Source organism: Vombatus ursinus, unplaced genomic scaffold (genome assembly GCF_900497805.2).
Source record: "Vombatus ursinus unplaced genomic scaffold, bare-nosed wombat genome assembly UNPS02014786.1, whole genome shotgun sequence".
Lineage (NCBI taxonomy): Eukaryota > Metazoa > Chordata > Mammalia > Diprotodontia > Vombatidae > Vombatus > Vombatus ursinus.
In genome coordinates, this window is record NW_020954564.1 from 52,538,691 (window position 1) to 52,563,888 (window position 25,198).

At 35.5% G+C, this 25,198-nt stretch overlaps 1 protein-coding gene across 3 annotated transcripts in view; it reads right to left on the reverse strand.

The window, feature by feature from the left end:
* LOC114046936 (protein LSM14 homolog A) overlaps nucleotides 1-25,198 on the reverse strand; it is a 61,309-nt gene that overhangs the window by 6,769 nt on the left and 29,342 nt on the right. Inside the window, exons 2-10 of one of the 3 annotated variants that reach the window (XM_027867569.1) lie at nucleotides 16,826-16,989; nucleotides 14,997-15,126; nucleotides 11,353-11,475; nucleotides 8,548-8,724; nucleotides 8,192-8,257; nucleotides 7,113-7,295; nucleotides 6,779-6,950; nucleotides 5,691-5,922; nucleotides 1,214-3,136 (exon numbers count right to left, since the gene is read on the reverse strand). In XM_027867569.1, the coding sequence (XP_027723370.1) occupies nucleotides 3,113-3,136; nucleotides 5,691-5,922; nucleotides 6,779-6,950; nucleotides 7,113-7,295; nucleotides 8,192-8,257; nucleotides 8,548-8,724; nucleotides 11,353-11,475; nucleotides 14,997-15,126; nucleotides 16,826-16,989 (1,271 nt within the window). In that variant the 3' untranslated portion in view covers nucleotides 1,214-3,112. Of the gene's footprint in view, nucleotides 1-1,213; nucleotides 3,137-5,690; nucleotides 5,923-6,778; nucleotides 6,951-7,112; nucleotides 7,296-8,191; nucleotides 8,258-8,547; nucleotides 8,725-11,352; nucleotides 11,476-14,996; nucleotides 15,127-16,825; nucleotides 16,990-25,198 lie in introns of those variants that run through there. The other 2 variants (XM_027867570.1, XM_027867571.1) reach the window with 2 other exon arrangements.

Below are 25,198 nucleotides of genomic sequence, written 5' to 3' on the forward strand. Positions count from 1 at the left end.
CACACACACACACACACACACACACACACACACACACACACACACACTAAAAGTGTTTATGTTTTCAGGCCATTAGTGCTATTTGATTTTTGTAACTTTACACAACTGTCCTGATTGTTCACTCCTATAATCATAGTGTTTTAAATAAACTGGAAGCACTAAAGAGAATGATAGCTAAATTTACTCTACGATAATAGCACAGTTCACCTCACTATCATAATATCCACTAAACTAATAATCCCTGAAAGACTAAAAATCTTTTACATTTTTCCTGTCCCCACCCTCTTTCTATGAAAGAAACACCAAACATTCAACAGCACATGTGTGTGGTATGCCAGCTTTCCTTATCCAATTCTAAAGCTAACTTCAAACATGAAAAGGAAGCGACTGTGGAAATAAGAATCTTACACACAAAGCAAAAAGCCTTCTTAGTGCAACTTGCATTTTATAAACTCCATATATAACTGTATGATTGGGGGCACAGCAATGGCAATCAAGCTACCACCTTTCAGGAACCCATCAGGACACTCAACAAACATAGGCTGGACAGGCAGTTCCATCCCTATGGCTACTTCATTTACTGACCTATTAATAGGGCATCTGTCAAAAGGAAGCTAAGGAAGCAAGTGGGGACCAGACTTGAAGAAGAAACTGACAATAGTTGTATCTGGGGGTCAAGTTTAAGGCTACTTATTCCCTGTGATTCTAATAAAGGTAAGACAGTGTGGATGGACCCTGCCCTGTTTCTTAGTGCTTTCCTTCCATGACCTCTAGACACTGAATTGCTTGGATACCAAATAGGGCCACAAGGATTGAAAAGGGGACCATAAGACAGTGCAGAAACTCATCAGAATTTGCCAAAGTCAAGGGGTAGATCAGATAAGTGCTATGGTAAGCTGGTGTCTTCCTCCTGCTCAAAAATCCTATGATTTTATGACTATAATCTATGATTTAGGGCACCAATTAGATTTCAGAAATGTCTGTGGAAATTGAAGTAAAAAGCCACCAAAACCTTGATTTTTAAGGCTATATCTACATGCACTTGGTAAAATGCAAGATAAACAATAAGATTCAGCAGTATTGCTGGAAATCGAGCTTATCTGGGAGAATCCAGACATTTGAAAGGACAAATATCACCAAAGTGATACTGAAATTATTTTCTTTGTTTCACTTCACATTTTGCTGTTCAGAAAGTAATAATGTTGAAAGGAGAAACAACTTTCACATTTTTTTTATTGAACAGTTTTATTCTGCCTTAGAATAAAAACCTTGCTTTAATGTTGCAAGGTACACTGCAGGTATGCCATGCTGCCAGTTATTAGGGCACAAAATACCCCACTCGTTAACCCAAAAGGCTAGGGAGACGCACCAATTCATACCTTCACAGCATGTATCACTGGTATTATTTACAATTTTTCTTGTTTAAATAAGCCTGGGACGTCTCAGACAGTCTACATAGTTATTGCAACAGTACAGCACTTGTCTTTATGTTCAAAAACCCCAAAAAGTTGTTCAGTGTCATGATTTATGGGTCCTCAAAAAGATTGTGTTGGTAACATGCAAACAAACAGTACTAAACAATATTATCTCAACTATGGCTGCCAAATACTGGACCTTTAATAAGGAAACCAAATTACAAAATACTTCCTTTGTAGTGCTATACAAAAGATATAAAATTAAAATTAAGATAAGAATATTAACCACCTTTAAATACTCCCATTTTCTTTCCTACAGTGCAGTTCTCCACTCCTTTATCACTACTGGACATTTTGCGGATAATGTTAACAAAATCAGCAAATTAGATAAACATTTTAATCTTTGGATCCCTTTATTCCTGTGGCCTCCATAAAAACACCTGAATGGCCAGATTTCATTTTTTCCGTTATAACTTATATCAAAATGATTTACTAGTAATTTTTAATTGGCAATGAACTCCATACTGAGTTGCTTGAGAGGTTCACTGGTCTAGGGACCAGTACTGTAATGTCCTAAGGGCTATCAAAATGCAGCAACGTTCAACACTCAGAATGTTCTTTCAATCCAATGGAATGGGTCTACAAGTATCACAACAAAGACAATTTTAAGAACTGACAGACTTTTTTTAAGCCCAGGCATATCAGAAAGAACATATTAACTGATGCCTAGTATTTTCTAAAAAAGTTATTATTTATCAGCAAGTAAAGCTAAGTGCATTCAGATCTATGATTATTCATGTCCTTATATCTTAAAAGATCTTTATTTGGACAAATCCTGTGATATGCCATAAGCTACAAAATGAAGTTCTTGCAAGTGAAAATGAAGAATTTATCTTCTTTTATATAATGGAAGAACATACCAAATCTTCATTTATATTCCAAATATAAAAATCAAACAAATTTAAAGCCTGAAAAGCTAAGAAAAAAACCAACTATTAACTCTGTTCCTTAGCATATCAACTTTTGCAATAACACAGTATGTTTGCTGACTTAAAAATGTTTATTCTTTAAAAAATTAGTTGCTTTTTATACAGCTATACAAAGTTCTTAATGTTTCTTTGGCAATGGGATATAATGGAATTTTACAACTATATAAAAAAGGTACCTTTGCCTAAGAAACAGTATTTACTGTGTGTACATAGTTGACTGACAAAGAAAATTCTCTACCATCCAGCACCCTAATTAGTTGACGAAATAAGCTACCTCAAAAGGGATATTACAGGATTTCCCAAAAAACAACCTTCTGTGGCTCAAAACACTCACAGTATCACGGCCCCATCTGCAGGTAACTTGCAGTAATTATCAAATACAATTTAGTGATAAGAAAAATCCTCTCAGTGATGAAAAAATACTTATAAGTTCCATTGAAGTACTGGTTTAGTTTGTGTTTAACTATACATAAGAAATTACTTATCCTTCTGCTATTCCAAATATATTTAATGCTCAACATTTCTGAAGATGGCCATTTTTCAAAAAGTAACTGCATTATACCCTTTGAAATTAAGCAGTGAAACCCCAGTGCTGGTGACAAGTATACAGCAAATTCACTTCTTCATTCTTTTCAAGGATTGAAGCTAATTCTCTGGACCATGAAGACCTAGATAGACATTCACCTACTTCCAAGACTTTTCCGTAGACTATGCAGCAACTTTGTTGTCTTTCTAAAAAGGGGAGGGAAAAAAAGTTACCTTATGCTTCAAATAGTCTTATGAATAACTTCTTGTTACTCCATCTATCGCTGCAATATAATTTTCTTTACTGGTAACCTACATTCATCCCCTCTTCCCATTCTGTTTAATGGCTTTCATTATAACATTCTGTATTTTCTACATTTAGCGATCCCTAAATTACTTGGCACAGATAGAGAGCAGAGTCTTCTAGTTAAGTGCATTTTCCAGTTCACTAAGGGTAAATACATTTGGACAGTCGTCCTACAGGGGACACGGATGTCTCTGTCATATGATGCAGGGAGCTGTTCCTACTCTCATTTTTGGGAAAATATATAACATTAGTTTGTATTATAAATTGTTCAATAAGGAACGTCAGCACACACTGAAAAAAGCCTCCTAAATATTTAAAGTTAAGGTACTCATTAGTGACTACTTCAAACATTCAAAGACATTACACTACTACAAGTAGAATACCATTATAATATAAGGCAGAACTGGTTACCAAATTCAGGAGCAGATCCAAATATTCTGCTATGTCATGCTTCTAGCCTTTGAAATGACTGAAAAGGTCTAGAAATCTTTAATCTTATAGTCAATCTGCAGCTGTTTACTCATAACCTATTATGTCCCCACAAGTGTAAAAGGTGCTATAGTATGGAAGTATATAAGATACCCTCAGGAAGACTACGGTCTAATTGGGGAGACAATACAAACACAGAACAATTATATGTTATCAGCACAACAGGAGGCTAGTGAAAGGAGACATCAGCCTTGGCTGGAATATTAAGAAGAGCCTTTATAGGAAGAGAATTTGAGGTGAACTTTGAAGAATAAACTGGATTTAGATGGGGCTGGAGGGAAGGGACAGTAGGTACAGCTTTCTAAGTTAGGTAACAAGGTATGGCACAGAGATGTATGTTTCACAGGACAGACAGCAGACCTGTCTGACCAGAGTGGAACGAGAATGTTGGAGAATAGTGAGAGATATGGGTGGATATGTAGCATAGAGATCTGCACAAGTCAGAAAAAAGATTCTTAATATTTTAAAACTAGAGGAAATGTTTGAGATAAATTAGAGTAACTCCTTTGTTTTATAGATGAGGACAATGAGGCCCAGGGAAGTGAAGGAAATTGCTCAAGATCACAGGGCTAGGACACAAACCCAGGTTTTTGATTCCTACTCTACTATTCTATTCTCTATACCAACAGTTCTCAAAACTTTTTGAGGTTGTTACAGTAATCTGGGCATGAAATTGAGAGGGCGTGGACTTGGAAGGTGACAGTGGCAAAATGTAGGGGTGAGTGTCAAACAGTAACAATTCAGAAAAAAACAAGACTTAGTAATGGAATTGACTTGAAAGGGAAGAGACAAAGATGACTGCTTGGTATTTAGTCTGGGGACTGATGGTACCATCATCAGAAATGTATAGTTGGGAAGAAGAGTCAAGTGGAAGGGAGAGATTATGATTTCAGTTCAAGATATGGATGTGATATCTGTATGTGATGATGACAATAACTATTTATATTTACTTAAGAGCTTTCTGTGTTACCATATGCTTGCCTTAAAATAATTCTGTGAGGCTGGTAATAGAAGCATCTCATTTTACAGATGAAGAAACTGAGGCTCAGAATGGTTTGGTTTCTTGTTGCTAATAGTTTCATTTATAAAGTCAGAGCTAAAATTCTTTTGAAAGTCTCTCTAACAGAGTCCAGCATTCTTTCTACCACATGAAATTGCCTCTCCAGATGATGGCTGGGTATTTAAGTAGAGATGTCATACTTTGGAAAGTCAAACATATGGGACTCCAGGTGAAAGGTCAAATCTGGAGGTCCAGAATTGTGGGTTTTACTGAGAGATGGTAAGTTAAACAATGGGAATAGATGGGGTTACTAAAGGAGTTTAGAGAGTATAGTATATAAGGTGGGAGACACTAACAATACACGTTTAGAGGGTAAGAGGAAGAAGATAAGTGTAGGAAGAGAGGTCAACTATGATCAAAACTGGGAAAATGCCACTGGATCTGGTTGAGTATGGGTCATAGGTGAGAAATTTTGGTAGAGTGTTCAATTACTATGCTTAAGAGATCTCTGGTAAAACCTGGGATGAAAACTACCACGTTCTTAACTCTTGAGTATTTGGAATTGCTGTCAGTGTGTCTCTGTTTTTAGCCACCCACTTTATGTGTCCAGCAGACCTTTCAAATGGGGCTTCCCCCTTTCTCCTGGAGGACGTATTTGGGTTATAGAATTAAGGGGGTTCTCAGAGGCCATCTAGTCTAACCTCCTCATGTTACAGATAAGGAAACTCATCTGAGACCTAGGTAGATTAAATGACTTGCCCAGGCACATAGCTCTTTCCACTGTACTGTGGCTACATGAGGGGATTCCTTCACTTTTAGAGACAAAAGTAGGACAATAATATGAACATAATTCACAGACTTCTTTTTAAAGTAATACATATACTTACACACACAATTGACCTATTGTTTTATAGTATAACAGAAGAAAAAAAAAGAAAAAATCAAAGCACATATATGCTACTCACCCTATATTCAAAATCTGCAAACTCCCTGCCCCCTCGGCCACCTCTGAATCCACCACGAAATCCTCGAGGAGTGGCAAAGCTACCACCTCTTCCACCCCCACGACCTCTGCCACCACGGAAACCAATTCCTCCTCTACCTCGGTAGCCTCCACGGCCACGATTTGGACGGAGAGGAATTCCAAATGTTTCAGCATTTAGTCTTCTTTCCTCTGCCCAAGTTGGTCTTCTTTCTCTATCATAACAATAACAGGCCTTTAGATCTGATCTCCATTTTGTTATGTTAGGTTTTAAAAAAATTCCTTATATAGACTAAATGAGTAAATTTCTAAATTAGTTCAAAAAGTGAGTTATAAAAAGATAATAAAAAAAAGTACATTGTCTAAGTTACTATAAGCCAGTAAGGTATAAAAAAATTCAGCGTACTGCTCTTACAGACTAAAATAAGGTCTAACCACATGAAAATGTGCATATTAGTCTAATTATGTAAAAATGTTGGCAAACTTAACAACAAAAATGCTCTAATTTCAGACCACAATTTAAAACTGAGATTTACTAAGAATAACAAAACCAAGGGACAGAAAAAATTTTTTTATCCCAAATGAATAGTTCTGATTTATAGCTATTAATTTTTAAGTGTAAATACACCTCCAAGTAAAAATTTAAACTATGTTGGTACAAATATAGGCCATATTCTTAAAACAAAATTATTTTGAAAAGAAAAAATATATAGGCATGAAAAATAATTTCACAAAATTATCACTGTAAAATAGACTTAACAAATATATAGCATATACTTGGTATATGTACATGCATGTATATGTGTGCCCCTCATGGAACCTTATAGCTACACTACCTCAGAGGTAATCTTAATTAAACTTCTACCTGAACAAAAACATGCTACAACATTCACACCTATTCTTATGAATGTTAAAACGCTTTAAAACCCTCCCATAAAGTTAAATATTTAAAAAAGCTAACTCTGTTTGCTAGGTACTTCTAGTTTTTTTCATGCAACAGTGTTAGTACATACAATTTTTTTCCTCAAAGTAAGTAAACTTCAGATATAATATCCACCTAAAAGGCTATACCTATTATCATCACAGGAGATGTTATCAAAGAAGGATTTAGTTTTGTCATAATAGCAGTTAGGTCCAAGTGGATCCTCTTCATCAGCATTTCCTTCACTGTTTTGGGTATCTACCCCTGAATCACCTTTATCTTCACCATTTACAGGCTTCTCCTGTTTCTCAAGTTTATCTTCTAATAAAAAAACAAACAAACAAAAAAATAACCACATATTTCAGAAATAAAAATTTATAAATTCCTATAAAAAAAAACTTAACACTGGATTAAAAAAACAAGCAAACCACTATTAACTCACCAGTCATACAAGATGATTTCTGGGGAAGAAAGAAGATTTACCTTTTAATTTAAGCTTATTATGAAATTCTCTGTCAATTTCTTCCTTGTTGAATTGTGCATTAGCACTTTCAAAGTCAAAGTCTTTCTCAAACTTCATTGGGCCATCCCGCCGAATCCCAAACCTTCCTCTGCCACCACGATGACCTCCCCGTCCTCTTCGAGGTGCTGAAGGGCCACCTGGAACTATGAAAATATAGGATAAGACTATATTCATCCAATTTACATTATTGTATATAAGGTATATTACTATTATAGTCTTTATATAATTCAAACCTTTACTAAAGTTCTATTCTGATGCCTTATTATAGCATGGAAGTAACCCTTGGTGACTGAAGTTAAGACTAGAATAAGTTCTGCAGGGCTTTTGAGGCTGGGAAAGTTTTGTGCTTGGGCCTGTCAAAAGACTACACTTCAGTTTTCAGAGGCTAAGCCTAGCTAAGTTCAGAGGAGCACATCATAAAATAAATAGCTAATAGTTTATGTAATTTTTGTGCACTACAACTCATTCAATCTTCTACTACTAATGTGTGGAGGGGCTTGGTCTGTATTGAAGCAGAGAGTCCCCACACTGACTAAATTACAGATCTTTGAAGGTACTGAAGCTTGTATTTTAAGAAAAATAAAACATTCACTTAAAAACCTCTACAAGAACATATTGTATAGTGAATTACTCATATCCAAGGATTTGTCAAAGAACATAAGATATAAAGACACATAGTTTCATAGCTAACGCAGTTATATAGCTAATAGAATACCAGAAAAGGCAGCACTTTAAAAATCAGATTTTATTTAATAAGTTATTTTTAGTGAGTTTGCTGTACATCTTTACATATCTAAATAAACTAATTTTGTTAATTTTAAATGAACTCATAATAAACTGTAGTAGAAAGAGCACTAAATTTGTTGTCCTGAGTAGCAGGTTCAAATACTAGTCCTACCACTTAATAACTGTTTGAATATGGGCAAGGTCCCTTAGCCAATGAAGCTAGGTTTGGGTTAGATGATCTCTAATGTTCCATCCAGCTCTAATTCCCACGATTTTTAATAGGGGCAGTGAGGTTCAGCTCTGAATAACTTACCTGCTTGTCTCTTGTTTTCATTTCTGATTTGTTCACTTTCTGGTCTGGAAATTTTGTGTGCTTCAGCTATAGAACAAAAAATATGCAGTTCAACAAATCAACTGTTAGATGATAAATAACTGAAAGCTTTGGTTTGTGAATAGGAATATTAAAAAAACCCCTCACATCATGTCATGCTCATATTGATCTTCCATTTCCCCCACCCACTTGAAGGGTTAAATTTGACAGACTGAACATTATGAAGTTCAAGTTTAAGTTTGCTAAGATCACTCACAGAACAAATCCCTTGGATGAAAAGAGGGCTAATGGAAAATGTTTGGTCAGTCAATTAAAGGAATAAACATCTAAAGTTCTACCTCGCCTGTGCTCTTGATTCTCTATTGCTTTTTGGCTGGTAGATGGCAAAGGTCTGGCTGATACAGGGCTCCTTCTCCCAACAGGTGCTGGAGCAGGTAAGTGGGCCGAGGCGGTCTGTACTGCTTGTTCCATGGTTGGGCTTTTTCTCAAAGTGTCTAACTGAGGGCTTGAACGACCTAAAATGTAACCAAAAGATAAGAAACTACCCTACCCTTGTGGATTTCAAATTTATCAATCCAGACCCTAAAAGAAAAATATTTTCATTCTCAGCTCCACTAATCCAGACCGAAGGGAGATAGCATTAATCTTTTTATAGAAAGGGTTGGGTGGGGCAATTATATCTTACTCAGACCAAAACTGAAAACTGGCCAGTTGTCGAATATTAGTGCATTTCAACTGCGGATGACTTCACAGCACATAAAAATCTGACCTGGAAAAATAACTGTTTTACACAGTCTTTTAGTGTTGTTGTTTAAAACTTAAGACTTAAAACCTGAGGAACGATACTACCTTAATAAAAGCTCCTTGGCTGGAACGGAATTCTTATCAGTTAAGTATAACATAACTATAAAAATCACAGATTTATAGATGGAAAGGTCCATAAGGTTGACTAGCCCACCCCCTTATTTTACTTATGAAAAAAACTGAGGCCCAGAGAGGTCACATGCTTGCCCAAGGTCATTTAAGTAGAGTAAACGGCAGAACTAGATTTGAACCCAGACTCCAAATTCAGTTCTCTTCCACCTGTATTACATTTTCCCCACCCTAAAACCTCCTAAATAGTGCCAATAGTGTTACTTATATAATAAAATATATGTTCATTAAAAATTGACATAAAACACATTTCACTGCAATCCCAAATCAAAATCTGGTGGTCAATTCACCTGTTTTTGTTGAAGCAAACTTTAAAAAGATGTTTGAGTAAATTTACAATGTTGTAAACATTCTACTTTCCCTCTGGAAGATTATACACAAATGTGGAGTCTAGAAAAATAAAATCTTCAACTCTGAAAGGTACATTTTGATTTAAATAATCATTACATCCTTGTAGAAAGCTAACAAAAAACTCAATGAAACATACCTTTAATACATAACTATTGTGATGGGGCTATTGTTACAGATGGTTTTAATGTTTTCCCAACTTATAAGAACTTTCTGTAACTTTATAACTTTTTTATAAGTTCTTTTCTTTCAATAAAAAAAGATACTGCAATAAAGTATGGAAGAATCTATAAGCTGGAGTATAATGGTAGTAAGAATTAATAACTTAAAAAGATTAAAAAAAATTATCTTCACTGAAAGTCCACAAGTCAGTGAAATTAGAGATCAATAACAGAATACAACATACTTCTATTTAAAAAGCTACTTTGTTGGCTGCCTTCATATCTTTTCCACATTCAATAGAAAATAGGCTTTTAATTTAATAGGAAAAATAGGCTGGATATTCACTTGCACCCTCATTTTCATCCAAATGCAGGCTTACTTTAAAAGCACTTATGTTGACAGCTGTCAAATTGAAACTAGCTGGCTTTACAAGAAAACTTGTATTCAACTGCTAACCAGCTCAACTTCAACAGTGATATCATTTTGAAAAAAATTCGATTTTGTATGGATGATAGTGATTTCAGCTATTCTAAAATTATCAAATGGAAACTGTACAAGATGAGAATTCCATTTTTCTTGCCTTGAGTTGTCATACCTTAAATGATTTTTAAAGCAGAATTTTAAAATCATATTCATATGGTGCCTTTCTCTGAGGTCAACATGTTTAATTTATAGATTTTAGGTTTTTTTTTTTTTAGTGTTGCACCCAAGCTAATATATTCCATAAATGGTGTTTGAATCCAATTCTTCTGACTCCAAGTCTAAGGTACTTTAGATCTTACCATATTGTTATTTGCACTATATTTACAGAATTTAAATTAGCAGTCAAAATTGGAGGTTGACATTCATCAGCCTCCAGCAGATTTTAGTTTTAAATCTAATCTTCACTATTTCCATGAAAACAGGGAACGAGCACATACTGAATCCATAATAAAAATGGGTGAAAATGAGACAAAATGTTAAGATAAGTATCTGCAGATCATATAGCACGGTAGTAGTGGATAATTATAAGATAAAATATGAACATTAAGTTCAGCAGGGTAAATAGTGTTTAAAAACAAAATATATGTTTGGAAAAACGCCCATTTTAAAAAGGCTAGAGGGAACCAATCAATAAATATTATTAGTGCCTATATACAAGGTACTTTTCTAGGCACTTGTGAGGATATTAGGGAAGAAGCAGTATGATAAACAGCAATGGAATTACTATTTACCAATTGATTATATATTTAGAGCTAGAAGGGGAAAGATGAGGAAACTTAGGTCCAAAAAAGTTAAATGTGACTTAAAGTCACATTAATTAATTAAATGTGCTTAAGGTGGTAAATAGAAGTCAGGGTTCAATAGTAATATTTCTTCCTTCAATGAAAAATCTGATACTTAAATTGTAAATTAAGATTCTTGTGTTGTAAAATCATCTAGTAAATTTTACAATATCAGGGACCTCATGCTTCCTTTCCCTTCTACTTTTTAAGTATTATAAAAATTGGAATAGTGATTCTATCTGAAAGCTTTTGCAAAATTCAACAGGGTATGTTTCAGAGTATTTGGAATTTTTATTATGTGACAAAATCTGGATATTGAAATCCATGTAAAAATTTAATTTTAGGAGTAAAGGTTCCTACCTCTCAGAGAAAGGCAAAAAAAATTAAAATGGATTAAAAAAAAAAAAAAGACACTTATGGAATAAAGAAGAGTACCTTGAGATGGCTGTGTTTTTGAAGACCTTGCATCCTGTGTAAAGGTAGACCCGACCGCACTGCTCTGGGATAAGGCAGCACTGGCTGTTGTTTCTGTCCCAAAAGATGTCAGGGAGCTACCAGCTAAAAGAGGGAGCAAAGCAAACATCTTTCAAAGGTAATTTAGTAGCAATCTTCTCATTTTTACATAATCGTTCAATTCAGGCTCACAGGATGATTCTTTTGTGCAAATATTTGGAAAAAAATCGATGACCACTACTATTAAAAGAATGTAAATAGTATTTCCACTTGTAGCTTTTCTGGCAAAATAGCTGAGATTAAGCTGACAAAGGGTTGTTTTGCTCTGTGTAAATGTCTACTAGGGATGGGGGATCATGGGGATTGGGCCAAAAGGAGGAAGAGATAAAATAAAGTAATAGAGTCAGTGACTAAAAGAGAGGCCACCAGAATAAGTTTATTAAATATTAGCACTACAGGTAGAATTATTTCAATAAGGATTTTACATGTACTTAAACTAATCTGTGTACTAATGTTTTACATGAAAATTTCTAGTTAGATGAATGCTGGCCCTCAGCTATGACAGTGTCCCAGGGATAATAACTCAGATTTACTTGAAAATAGCAGCTTGATGTTGTTATAAAGTACTATAATATGAGATAAATATTTACTGAATGATATGCTGAGACTTTGGTAGGAAGTTCTGGCGCCTTGAGTGATAGGGGGCCTTAGATAGGATTCACAGTGAATCTCTGGCAAGTCATGCTAATATTCCAAATCTCTGAATTCCTATTGACTATATCACTCATTTTGGTACTTAATCTTATAATGTACTTCATTACTATTTAACTTCCCTATGTCGTGGCTCCTCAACTAGACAATAAATTACTCAAAGAAAGGAGTGGTGCCTTACATTGCCTCTTATAACACCTTTATCCCACAATGCTATCCACATATTAGGTGCTAAAAAAATTACTTGTTGAAATGAATAAATACAAGGTGTCCATTCACTTCAAGATGTCTACATGTAAGCTGGCATTCCTATTCCACTGTAGCAGATACAGTGCTAGACCTGGAATCAAAAAGATCTGGATTTGAATCCCACCTCAGACAACTCCTAGCTGTGTGACTGTAGGCAAGTCACTTAAACTCTTTACAGACCCAAGTCCTCTCATTTGTAAAATGGGGACCAAAAACAGCACATACTTCATGAGGTTGTTATCAGGATCAAATGAGATAAAATATATAAAATACTTTGCAGGCCTTTAAGTGTTATATAAATTTCAGCAGCTATAATTTAATCATAGAACACTGTTGGGAGAGACTTATAAGGTCATCCTATCCAACTTCCTATATTATAAATGAGTCCTTACTATACCACAACCAACAAGCATTCAACCAATTTTTACTTGAACATTTCCAGTGATAGGGAAACTCACCACTCTTTGCAGACAGTCTATTGATTTTCTATGAGAGATCTGTCAAAATTTGTCTCTCTTTAATTTTTTTTTTCCTGGTATAGCATAAAACCATGTTACTCTAACTAGGAAACACCAATTCACCTTTTATTACTAGAAACAATCACTTTCCCTCTCTCTAAATTTAGTTTGATGGATTAAATAGGTCTGAAGCTTGCAAAATGTAAATATGAACTGCAAGCTCCTTATTAATTAGTCAATGTGAGCAAAGCAGAGCTAGTCTTATATAGGATAAGCATCTTGATTGCACCCTGACAAGGCCCCAACTTACATGGCTAGGCAGTTCACACTATCAGGAGGTTTTTAAACTTTATATGCTTCTTAGGAAAAATTTTTAGGCCTGAGAGTTTTTTGAATCTTCTGCATTCCTCACTTGGTGATATGTGTGTACAAGTTGTGTACAAGTACGCATTATAGAGAATTTTCAACACTAGATAAGGATTTTATATATTTTGGTATTGAGGGTTCTTTTTGTTTTTAAATTACTTACAGATTTTTTTCATATCAGCCAAGATTGAGTGCTTAGTATGTGCCAGGCACTGTGCTAATAATAAGCACTGGGAATATAGAGAAAGATAAAAATAGCTCCTGCCTCAAAGACCATATATTCTAATAGGAGAGACAATATGCAAGTAATTATATACATACAAGATGCAGAGAAAGAGAGAGTAGATGTTAGGACATCTCAGAGGGAAAGGAAAGCATTAGCAGTAAGGGACCCAGGAAAAGCCTCCTTCAGAAGTTAGGATTTTGAAGGAAGCTAGTGAAACCAGGATGCAAAAGTGAAGAGGGAGCACATTCCAGGTAACAGCCAAGGAAAATTTATGGAATTGGGACATTCAGTGTTGTATGTAAGAAAAGCAAGTATTGTAGCTTGTGTGGAGGGTAGTGAAGTGTAAGACTAGAAAGGTAGAAAGTGGCCTGGTCATGACAGGCTTTAAATGCCAAACAAATAGGATTTTATATTTGATTCTGGAGGGAATAAGGAACCACTAGAATTTGAGTATATGAGTGTCTGGGTGACATTATCAGACCTGTGCTTTAGGAAGGTCACTTTGGCAACTAAGGGAAGGATGCAGTAGGGAAAGACTTGAAACAGGGAGACTAATTAGAAGGCTATTAAACGGGCAGCTAGGTGGCGCAGTGGATAGAGCACCAGCCCTCGATTCAGGAGGACCTGAGTTCAAATCCAGCGTCAGACACATAACACTTACTAGTTGTGTGACCCTGGGCAAGTCACTTAACCCCATTGCCTAGCAAAAAAAAAAAAACAAAACAAACAAAAAAAAGAAGTCTATTAAAGTAGTCCAGGTAAGAAACAATGATAGTATCTACTAGGGAGGTGGCCTTATGAGTGAAGAGAAAGGGGCATATACCAGAAATGCTGTGAAGATGGAAAAATTAGATTTGATAAGGAATTGCATAAGTTAGTTGAATGTGAGTAAAAAATTGAGGATGACACCAAAGTTTCAAGCCTAGGTGACTGGGAGAATATTGGTGCCCTCAACAGTAATAGGGAAATTGGAAGGGAAAGATAATGAAACATTTCTTTTTTGAATATGTTGAGTTTGAGGTGCCCAGAGGATATCTGATTCAAATACCTAAAAGACATATGGCAATTCAGGATTGGAGTTCAGGAGAGAGACTAAGGGGACATATGAATAGAAAGACACAGAGAGAGCATCTATATAGGGATAGAGCCCTAGAGCAGGCCTGCACAACATGCGGCCCATGCATGGGCCATTTACAGCCTGCCAAATATTTCTCCCATCTACAATTAATAGCTTGTTGTGTAAGGGTTTCTGGCTGATTTACTAGTAAAAGTAAAAGATAGTGTGAACTACCTAGCCATGTAAGTTGGGGCCTTGTCAGGGTGCAATCAAGTGAGATTCTTAAAAAAAAAAAAGACTTTCAGAAGACCAACATTGCTTTGCAATGAGTCAACTGTTATTAATATGATTTGTTTTTCAATCTTCATGTGAAATCAAAAGTTCCCAAATAATATGGTTACTAAGATTTGTAGGAGAAAGTAAATATATTTACATAAAAAACAGAAGGATGGTTTTTGAATGTGGATTTTAGATGAAATATCTAATTGTATTTTTTATCTTCATAGGAAAGAGAAAATTAAAACAAAACAAAAATAAAAACAAAAAACACACCACATACCAACACCAACAGCACCAAACTGCTGCCCGACTAATGGACTTGGGCTGAACTGACTATATGCTGGCATCCTACCAAAAGGACCATAGGAACCCACTGACTGGAATGAAGAAGTAGATGATCCTAGTGAAGACTGAAGAAAAAAAAATGTTATTCTTTTATTTCATAATTAGCACTGTTAGAAAGGAAGATTTTGTTTTCTACAATTAAAAAAAAAGGCAACTGTTAAAATCTTAATAATGCAATGAAAAGGCTAGAATGTCCAGAACATACATTTAATATAAAAATAATGAACTCTTAAGTAATCTTCTCATTTCAGTAATGGTACATCTGTGATTTATAAAGATGTTTTATGCTTGAACTCAACACTTTTTACATTTCATAGCAAAAATTCAAGAATTAGTTAACATTTTCACATACTTTATCCCACAATTATTTATAGTATGCCTACTGTTGATAGACACCCATAAATCCAGGATCTGAGTTTTTAGGTAACAAGTTAATGTCTTCTCCCCCATGAGAATATAAACTCCTTAAGGGCAGGGACCATTTTGCATTTCTTTTTATCATGAGAGGTTAGCACAGTACCTGACACACACTGAATGCTTAATAAATGTTGCTTGTTTGTTCTTGAAAGGCTGAGTTAGTTATATGACATCACTCTGGTTGATTATTTCCTCACTAAATATGATTAAGCAAAAAATTTTTATAGCTCAATACATACTCAAAAGATGGCATGTGCAAATAGGTTTTACTGAGGGGAAATAGTGGATTGCTCTAGTAGGGCATCCATTTCCTCTTCCCCATTAAGCAATAGTTTCCCTGTACAGACACCTATTTTGTCAGATTTTCTTCAACTCGTGGTGGTAATCAGCATATCTCTAGAAGAATAAGATTTAAAACTATAGCAATTTTCTTCTCACTTGAAAGTGACTGAATGGGTAGAAAAAAAACCTATGAACTTCTTTTTTAAAAATTCCCTTTCTTCTCTCCTTTTAGAAAATTTAACTTTATACTCTATATTATATTTACTTTGGAAAACTTCATAGAGCTGAGAAAGGTAACTAGGTCACTTGTCCTAGGTCACAGTGAGTTAACAGTGAAGTTAACACTAGAATCTAGGTCTCCAATGCTTTTCCACCACTTACAGATAAACAAAGAAATATTTCTATTATAAATAATGTAAAATGATTAAATTGATGACAAATAAAGAATAGGCAAATGTTAGTTCATAGTACAGAATGGTGAATTTTAAAGAAAAAAAGTTATGTGTTACAGAGATAGCATAAAATAAGCATTTTGCTTCTTGATCTAAGTGAATATCCTGTTTAAGTAACTGGTTCTGCTGCTATGTTATGTCTGGGATTCAGCAATTTTCTACATATTTCTGGTAACCTTTAGTCTGCAGTCATATAGAATGTAAATGCAAAATGAATATGTACTAATTTAGAACTTGTGATCATTTAGATTTAACCTATGTGAGTTTTGGATCCCTAAAATAAAAAATATGTTTAAAAATCCTTAATTCCTTGAGTTCTTAATTTGAGAAAATTACTAATTTTAAAATGGATTCCCCTTATTTATAGTAAGACTATATGAAGAACAAGACATATATTGTGAATATATTTTTGTATGCTTAACTATTTTCATGTTTTATGATATATTCCATATTATAACTTATTGGGACTATTATTTTTTCATTGCCTTACATAATTTTACTTAATATCCACAATAATCTTAGTACGTACTTCAAAATAAAACTCTATTACCTTTAAAATATTCTCTAATTTTAAAGGTACCAACTATGCTCCAGTATGAATCACAAGTCTTACCTGAACAATAGCTGGGTCCTGAGGCAAAGAGCACTGGGGTTTTGGTGGTTCACAAACAGTGAGGTCTTTAATGTCACTACCACGGAAGATAATGTATTCAAAAATTTCATCACGAGGTGGTATTGGTCGATCTGTTGGTCTGTCTTCTGTACCAAAGGAACGAACTGGCAAGAGAAGAAAAGAAGTATAAGATGCAATTTAGATTACATTTAATCATCTTTTTCCATTAAAGAGTTTACACAAAAGCAATTTCCTTTCCCCTTTCTAATGTACTTTTATGATTTTGTGTTATGTGAAGTTTCCCACTGCTAGGCCTATTTTTCAAGTTCTAGGTCCTTCAATCAATCAACAAACATTTAAGTGCACACCAGAAGTTGTGCAAGATAATGAGGATAGAAATACAAAGAATATTGAAAAGAGCATTTATTATGTTTATGACCTGAAATAAAACTTACCATCTTTGAAGAATCAATAACAAGAAAAATATGGCTTTCTTAAAAATTTAAAGAACTTACTAAGAATGACTGAGGACATACTAGTTCAAAATATGAAAATTTAAGAGAGAAATGGTATAGTGGCTAAAGAGATAACCTTAAAATGAAAAAACTTTAAAAGTCCTGTCTTGAGTAAATGGCTATGTGATCATGGACAAGTTACTCTCAGCACCCCAGGAAACCCAAGACAAAAGAGCATCTGATCTGTATGTACCAAAGAGCATTTCCACAGTGGGAGATCCCTTTGCCAATGAAAACACAGGTCTACATCCCACCGATAAGAAAAAAATACCATACTCAATTAAATGGAGATGGTCTTATTATAATGCCAAGCATACAGCACATGGGAATTGTTTTAGTTAGCATTCTGTAATTATAGATCAGAGTTGTTTCAGCTGAACTGTCACAGCAGTGATATCTCTCTCAAATCCATCCTCTCCTTTCTATTTCCACTGCCACTTTACAGTTTGAGGAAATCTGCCTAGAATAATGAAATGCTTAATACTCTTTACAGCCTTCCAATTTATCTTTTACACTGCTCCAACACTTATTCAGAAAGCCTTCCTTAATCCCTACCCCACCAGTTGCTAATGAATGACCTTTTTCCATTAAAGACTTTACACAAAAGCACTTTCCTTCCCCCTTTCCAATGTACTTTTATGATTTTGTGTTATGTTTATTTGTATATATGACTATTGGACTGTAAACTCTATGAAAGCAAAGGCTCTCTTACTTAAACTTTGAAATCTTCCCCCTTACACCTAGGCACAGTGCTCTTCACAGAGTAGACAGTTAACAAATTTTTGTTGTATTAAAAATTACTAATAGTACTCCCAACAATACATGATCAATAATCTCCAAAGTACACAATGGTTATCAATTTATAAAAATAAGATAAAAATTTAAGGATACATTCCTATGGTATGGTTTCATTGTGGGGAACACATTCAAGACTTGCAAGATAACTACCTATCGACACTACCTGATAATCATTTAGAAAATAAGGACGCCCTAGAACAAAAATAAAAATATAAGTGATAAATAATTTGCCTTAAATTTTCCATTTTGCCTTGTCACCCAGGCTCGATACCTCAATGTCATACCTAAGTCTCCACTATTTTCACTATCCCATCTTCACAGTACAGTTCTGCTGATTCTGGTTTCTACAATTTTAAAACTACTACTAGTTAGTTCAAGCTGATGGCTACAGCTAATGGCTTCTCAAGAGGTTAAAACCAGTTTTACTCTAACTTTATATTATTCTTCAGATGTGGACTAGATGTAGCTGAAGAGAACTGCGTAAAATTTGACTCTGCTTCAGGGAAGAAAAGGTTCCTCCAACATAGCTCCTATTCTTAAGCTCTTTGGTCAGCGTTACCATAGGACATTTAGCCAACTTGTTACCTTAGGTAATATAACTATAATCGTTCAATCAGTAGACATTTTAGATTCATTTATTAAATGAATAAAACAATAATGTTAGTGAAATGATTACTGCTCAATTATAGCTTGGACTAGAAGACTTTTGAGCTCCCTTCTAACTCTAAAATTCTAAAAGGAAAATGCTTATTTTCTTAGGGTACTAATATAATGCATTTATAGTTGAGGGACAGGTAGGACAATGAGAGGTAATTTTTCCACACAGTTTTTATACCTTCCTAACACGAGTTCCTATATTTTCAGATCCTATTGCTTGAAGATTACATTCTATACTAACTCATTATTGGTCTTTAAAAAAATCAGCATATTTATCTATGGGAGTCAATTCCAACTACATTGGTCATCCACCAACAAACTGGGTTAAAAGTTTCATGTTTTTCTCATTGTTTAAATACAAATCTCATTGCTAAGTTTTGAGCTTTAATGCAGAAAAAATTATTCTCCTGAGATTCTAACAAAAGAGATCATTAGTAAACACATATTAATTCTTTCAATAATGCTTTCAACATTAGAGCACAAAAATACTGGGAAAAATTTAGAGTTCAAGTGGAAGAGAGAAAAATAAACTGAAAACTCCAGTAAGAATATGCAGCAGCCTCCCAAATGAACTATAAATATAAATTGGGTATATCTTTAAAATGAATTTTAATGTAAATATAAATGTGGGTGCATGTATATGCATACATATATATGCAGTATCTATATATACAGAGAGCAAGAGAGGGACAGACAGACGGATAGAATGAAGTATGAGGGGTGTGGGGTGATGTAGATCCTGAACAAAAAGCCTTTTTGCTAGTTATATACAACTGAGAAAAAAAATTACTTGAGCCAAACTTAGCAGGCTTTCATTCCACCTTCTATCAGCCGATCTGCCTTCCATTTCAAGAGCTGTTTTTAGCAAAAGTCCAGCTCATATAAGAGCAGTAAAATGATCTTAACCTTTGCAAATTCAAGAGAAAGTAAGGGAAAACGGTTTTTTTAGGGAAAAAAAGTGGAATGACAGGTCTATTTTTAGTTCTTACTTTTAAAGAGAATGTTTAGTTAGCTGCCTGAAAAGTCCCTGAAATTATATTTTAGAAATGTTTTTCATGCAAATCTGGGCAAAACAAACATAGAGCTATTTGATTCTTCAGGATTTATAATTAGGATTTCAGATTGTAGAATGATATTAATGAGAAATGATCATCTTATAATAGGCAATTCCCTCCTTAAAATTAAGAATATTTAAGATCTATTGGAGTAACGTATTTCATTTAAGTTTTTCTTATCAGTCTGGGCCAACTGTTAAGTCTAAAGAGAGAATTTTCTTTAAGTAAGGATTTGAAAAATTACATCTACTGATTCTATATTTATAATAAGATTTCTTTTTTTTTTTTGTACTATGCTAACACAATCAGCATCATAGATTGCCTACAGTTGGAAGGGATCTTAAGAGGTCATCAAAAATAACTTGTTTATAGATGAAGAAACTGAGGTCCACGGAGGTTAAATGATTCGTCTAAGGTCATACAGTTAATAAGCAGAGGTGGGATTCGAATCCAGGATCTGGATTTGACTCCAGAACCAGTGTTCATTCCCTTGTACCCCATGGACTCCAATTTATTGCTTTGGTTTCAGAGGTGAGAGAATGAAAGAGGACAGCTAAGGAAGATACAAATGACTAGAATTTACTTATTTGACAAAGTTTAGAAGGGGAAAATGCTATACTCCTGAAATGGTCATGATTCCTAACATGTAAACTGAGGTTAATGCACAGCTGGTACCATTAACACTAATTAGATGGTTATCTTTGGTCTTTTTCTTTCTTAGTTCTCTGTTTCTTTTCTCTCCCTACCTCCTTCCCCAATCTCTTTATTCTGCCTTTTTTTTCTCTTTGGACTAATGTGGTGCTTCACTAAGTGATAGAAAAATGAGGCTGATGCCCCAGTGCTGGGCTATAAGCCTACTACTGGCTCTCTTTTTGGAAATGTCTAATGTCCCTTAGATGATGATGGATTCATTAAGAAGTCCAAGTAGGGAGGATGAGGCTGCCTGGCCCATGTTAAAGACTGGGAAGGCTGAATTTTCTACTTCAAGGTCTTTCTTCTGATTGTCCTTAGATAATACTTTGATGCTGTGTAATAGGACTAGAGAAACTCTAGCTGAATGGTTCTGGTGGCTTGGTTTTCTCATAACTAAGAAGTAATATTGTTCTGACCATTTCTGATGAAGCTCAGAAAATAGCTTCTCATAACTCAGGCTGCTCTGGATGCCTGATTCTAAAGTATGGGACAGATTTAAGGACTGGAGTAGTAGAGGAGCTGTGATAGTTTTTCAAGGAGTAATAACTAAATAAAAACTTACAGTACAAATGAACCTCAAACCATTGACTTCCTCTACTTATACTCAGTGCCTAGCAAATAGCTGGTACAAAATAATTATTTATAGGAGTACTGTGTATAGTATTTGTAGCTGGAAAGAACCTTGTAGGCCAGCTCCCTCATTTTATAGATGAGGAAACTAAGGCCTAGATAAGTTAAGTAAACAAGGTTGTATAGATAATGGCAGACCTGGGATTCCAAATCAGGTCCCTAGGTTCCAAGTTCTGTGCTTTATTTCACCATGATATTTGATTGGTTTGTTGTCCCTCCCAATAGCTTTTTTCTGTCTCTTCTTCAGTGTGAAAGTGACAAGGGAATTCTCATTTGCATTTCATAGCCCAAACATCTCTTCCCAAAGTATCTGATCGATAAAAAAGAAAATAATTAGATAAAAATGTATGATTGGAAAAATACATATGTGAACTGAAAAGCTTCACTTTAAATGGCTAAATTTATTTACTAATCCATCTTTCCCTCAGCTGTCAAAGTAATTTTCCTAGAATTTGAGTCTGACCATGTCATTTCCCTACAAAATGAACACCAGTGTCTCTCTACTATCCCCAGGTTCGAATATAAAGTTGTCTGGCTTATACAGATCTTCTTAACTGGGTCTCCTATTTTTTCAGTTAAAAAAAAAAAAGCCTTTACTGCCCCTCCATATACTCTATAATGATCCAGCTATAGGGGCCCATTTCCTAGTTCATTGAAGACAACAATCTATTTGCACTGGCTGGCATGCCTGGAATGCTCTCTCTTCACCCCTCTGCCTTCAAGTCTTCACTCAAATTCAACTTTCTGCTGGAGGGCTTTTCCCGTTTCTTAAGTCTTGCCCTCTGAGATTACCAACCCTTTACTCTGTATCTATCTTCCATATATCTAGTCATTTACATGCTGTGTCTCTCCCATTATAATGGGAACTTCTTGAGTACACAGACCATATTTTTACCTTTCTTTGTATCCTCAATGCCTAGCACAGTACAAATATCTCATTTGATTCTCAAGACAACTCTGGGAGGTAGATTTAAAACTGACTAGAAAAGTGTGTGCGTGCATGCGCGCGTGCACACACACACACACACACACACACACACACACACAGACAGGTTTATACGTGATATGATTAGAAGGCACAAAATGGTTTTTTCCTGGCATCAGTTTAGTAAAAAGCAATCAAATATAGAAAAAAGAGAATAAGCTAGAAGGTTCTAGCCCCTAAAAAGCTATGTGCAAGTTCTTGGTCTGACTCCTTCCTATCTGGATGAGCTCTAGGGAAGTGGAAGGAGAGTCCCACACCAGGTTGTTTGGCCAAACAGCCCAGCATCAAGGAGATGAATGCTTTTGGGACCCAGCCCACCTACAACTGAGATAGAGAGTCATCTAATAGGCAAGGCTGCATCTGGATATGAACTTGGTGGAACTAATGCTATGAAGAAACTAAGTTTAGTCTGAGTCTATTCTCTCCAAGGATAGAGGTGGTACATGGAATTAAGAAGAAACATTTATACTTCTATTCTTGCTGCAACTGTGAAGAAAATACAGATTTGTACAAATTGATCAACGTTAACTGGTTAAATGAAACTGAGGGTAGGGGGAGAGAATCTTGAACTGACAGCATTAGAAAAAGCCTCCCTTACCTGAGTTCCCCTAGAATCCTGAGGGGGAGAGTAAGGCCAGAGAGTGACTGCTACATGTTGGGGTTTGTCCAGTATAAAACTGTGTCCTTTGAATTTGTAGGGAACCTGGATTCTCCACCTACGACTTTTATTATTGGATACTCTATTCTGAATCTGGGTAGCTAGGTAGTACAGTGGGTAGAGAGCCAGACCCAGAGTCAGAACTCTGGACAGTCAAGACATCTTCCTGAACTCAAATTTAGCCTCAGACACTTACCAGCTGTGTGATCCTGGCACTTAACCCTGTTTGCCTCAGTTTCCTCATTTTAAAATGAGCTAGAGAAGAAAATGGCAAACCACTCCAGTATCTATGCTGAGAAAACCCCAAATGGGGCCATGCAGAGTTGGACACAACTGAAAAATGACTGAAATTCTGAACCTACTAAAGAAAAATTGGCAATTTTCTTCCTCTTTGTTTTAGGTTGTAATTGTATGGAAAAAATTACTGTGCTGTGTGCACCATACAATTAAGTTCGTTTCGAGATTAATTTTGCAGTCTGGTATATTTGTTCTATGATCAAATCCTGTTTAAGTATTCACAATGAGGTTAATAAGAAATATGGACTTGGCATCACTGATTGGTAGTGAGTAGGAGAAAAAAGTTTTTTTTTTGTTGTTGCATTTTAAATAGACCTAGATTGCTTGCCTCATTGTGACATGCCCTCTAAGTCCAAAGGGTAAGGTTTGCTTGCTTGTCTAGAAACTTCAAGTAATTGACTTACTGTTTAATCCTCTTTCTTGGGAAACTTACCCTCATTCAGGACTCATTTGATCTGAGTCTACTTGTCCTGTTACTGAATGAGTTTAGAATTCCAGAATAAGTGTCCTTGCAGTGGCAGGGATCCACTGAGGGAAATTTTGGGGGCCCTTTGGAATAAAGATCCATATAAAATGTGCCTAGATTTCTAAGCGGATCACCTATGATACAGGGACTCCTACGGAAATTTGAGTATTCTGTATAGAAAATTACCCAGTACTTTTTTCTATATAATTACAACCTAAAACAAAGAGAAAACCTAAAACAATTTTTCTTTAGCAGATTCAGAATTTCAGTTGTTTTTTCAATTGTGTCCGACTCTTCATGACGACATTAGGAGTTTTCTTGGCATAGATACTAGAGGGTTTGCCATTTCCTTTTCAAGCTCACTTTACAGATGATACTTAGAAAATTTTGTCCAGACCCCAGGTAATTGGAATCATGAGAGTTTTTACCCAGGACAGTTGGTCTTTCTTGTGGAAAGACCACATGCTCTAGGGTTGCTGTAGGAACTCAGCTTTTCTTCTGAGATGAGAAGCTTAATTTTCTTTTCCTTTACGTTTACTCAATAATTGAACCCATTATGTAAGTTGAGGGGTAGGGGGTGGGGAGTCAGGGGCTAGTGGAAAAGGGAGAGGGTGAAATGCACCAGGCCCCTGAGATCCAGATCTAGTTTGTAGGCACCAAGCCAAATTGGGTTACTTTGTCACCTGAGGGTGAGGGGGCCTAGAGTTGACCCAGGGGAGAAAGGAGTTAGTCAACTCCAGGCCCTAAATCTCTTTGGGGAGAGAGCCACATAGTCTGGGAAGCTCTATAAATACCAGATTTCCTTTTGAGGTAGGAAGCTGATTTTCTTTACTGTACTTGAATTGGAGGTCATTTCCAACATTAAGACAGGCCTTGTTTAGTATTAAACAAGCAATAACCTTTGGTAAACTTTGTAAAATGTTCTTTATTCGTAGTATCTGCATAATTTTATATTTGGGAAAACAGTGGTTTTTGCATATACATGGGGGACTGTATTTGACTGTGTCACATTAATTGTTTTGAGACTTTCCTGTATGGCAATGGAGAGACAACTGAAAGGACAATGCTTATACCTCTTTGGGACCCCAGGGGGCTGTTTTGGATTTGGAGACATGGACAATGTATTCAAAACACACCCTGGACAATTTGCAAAGGATGATAATTTTTTAGAATGGGGAGAATATAATAGGTGGCTGTGAACAGGTATCAGCAAGCTTGGCTAATATAATCTATCACATAGAAGAGACTGGGGAACCTGTTTACAAAGTTATCATGATGTACAATTGAAGTGCCTTCGAAAAATATGGAGCACGCACAGACATTTGATAGCTGGTTCCAATCTGTTAACCATGTTGTGAAGAGGAGCCTCTGATTGGCAGTTTAGCCCAAACTGGGGTACATTCAGAAGGTACTAGTCCACCAGGGCCAGTTCTCTTGGTCTAACTCCTTCCTTCCTGGGTACATTCCAGTGAGAGAAGAGAGGTTCAAGCCTTCCCTGTCTAAAGTAAAGCCCATATGGCCAACATGCCTCTGTTCTTTGCTTCTGTGTTTCTTTTGCCTTTTTGGGAGGTGGGGTAGGAGGGAGAGAGAATGGACATTTAATGAAATAAACAACTTTC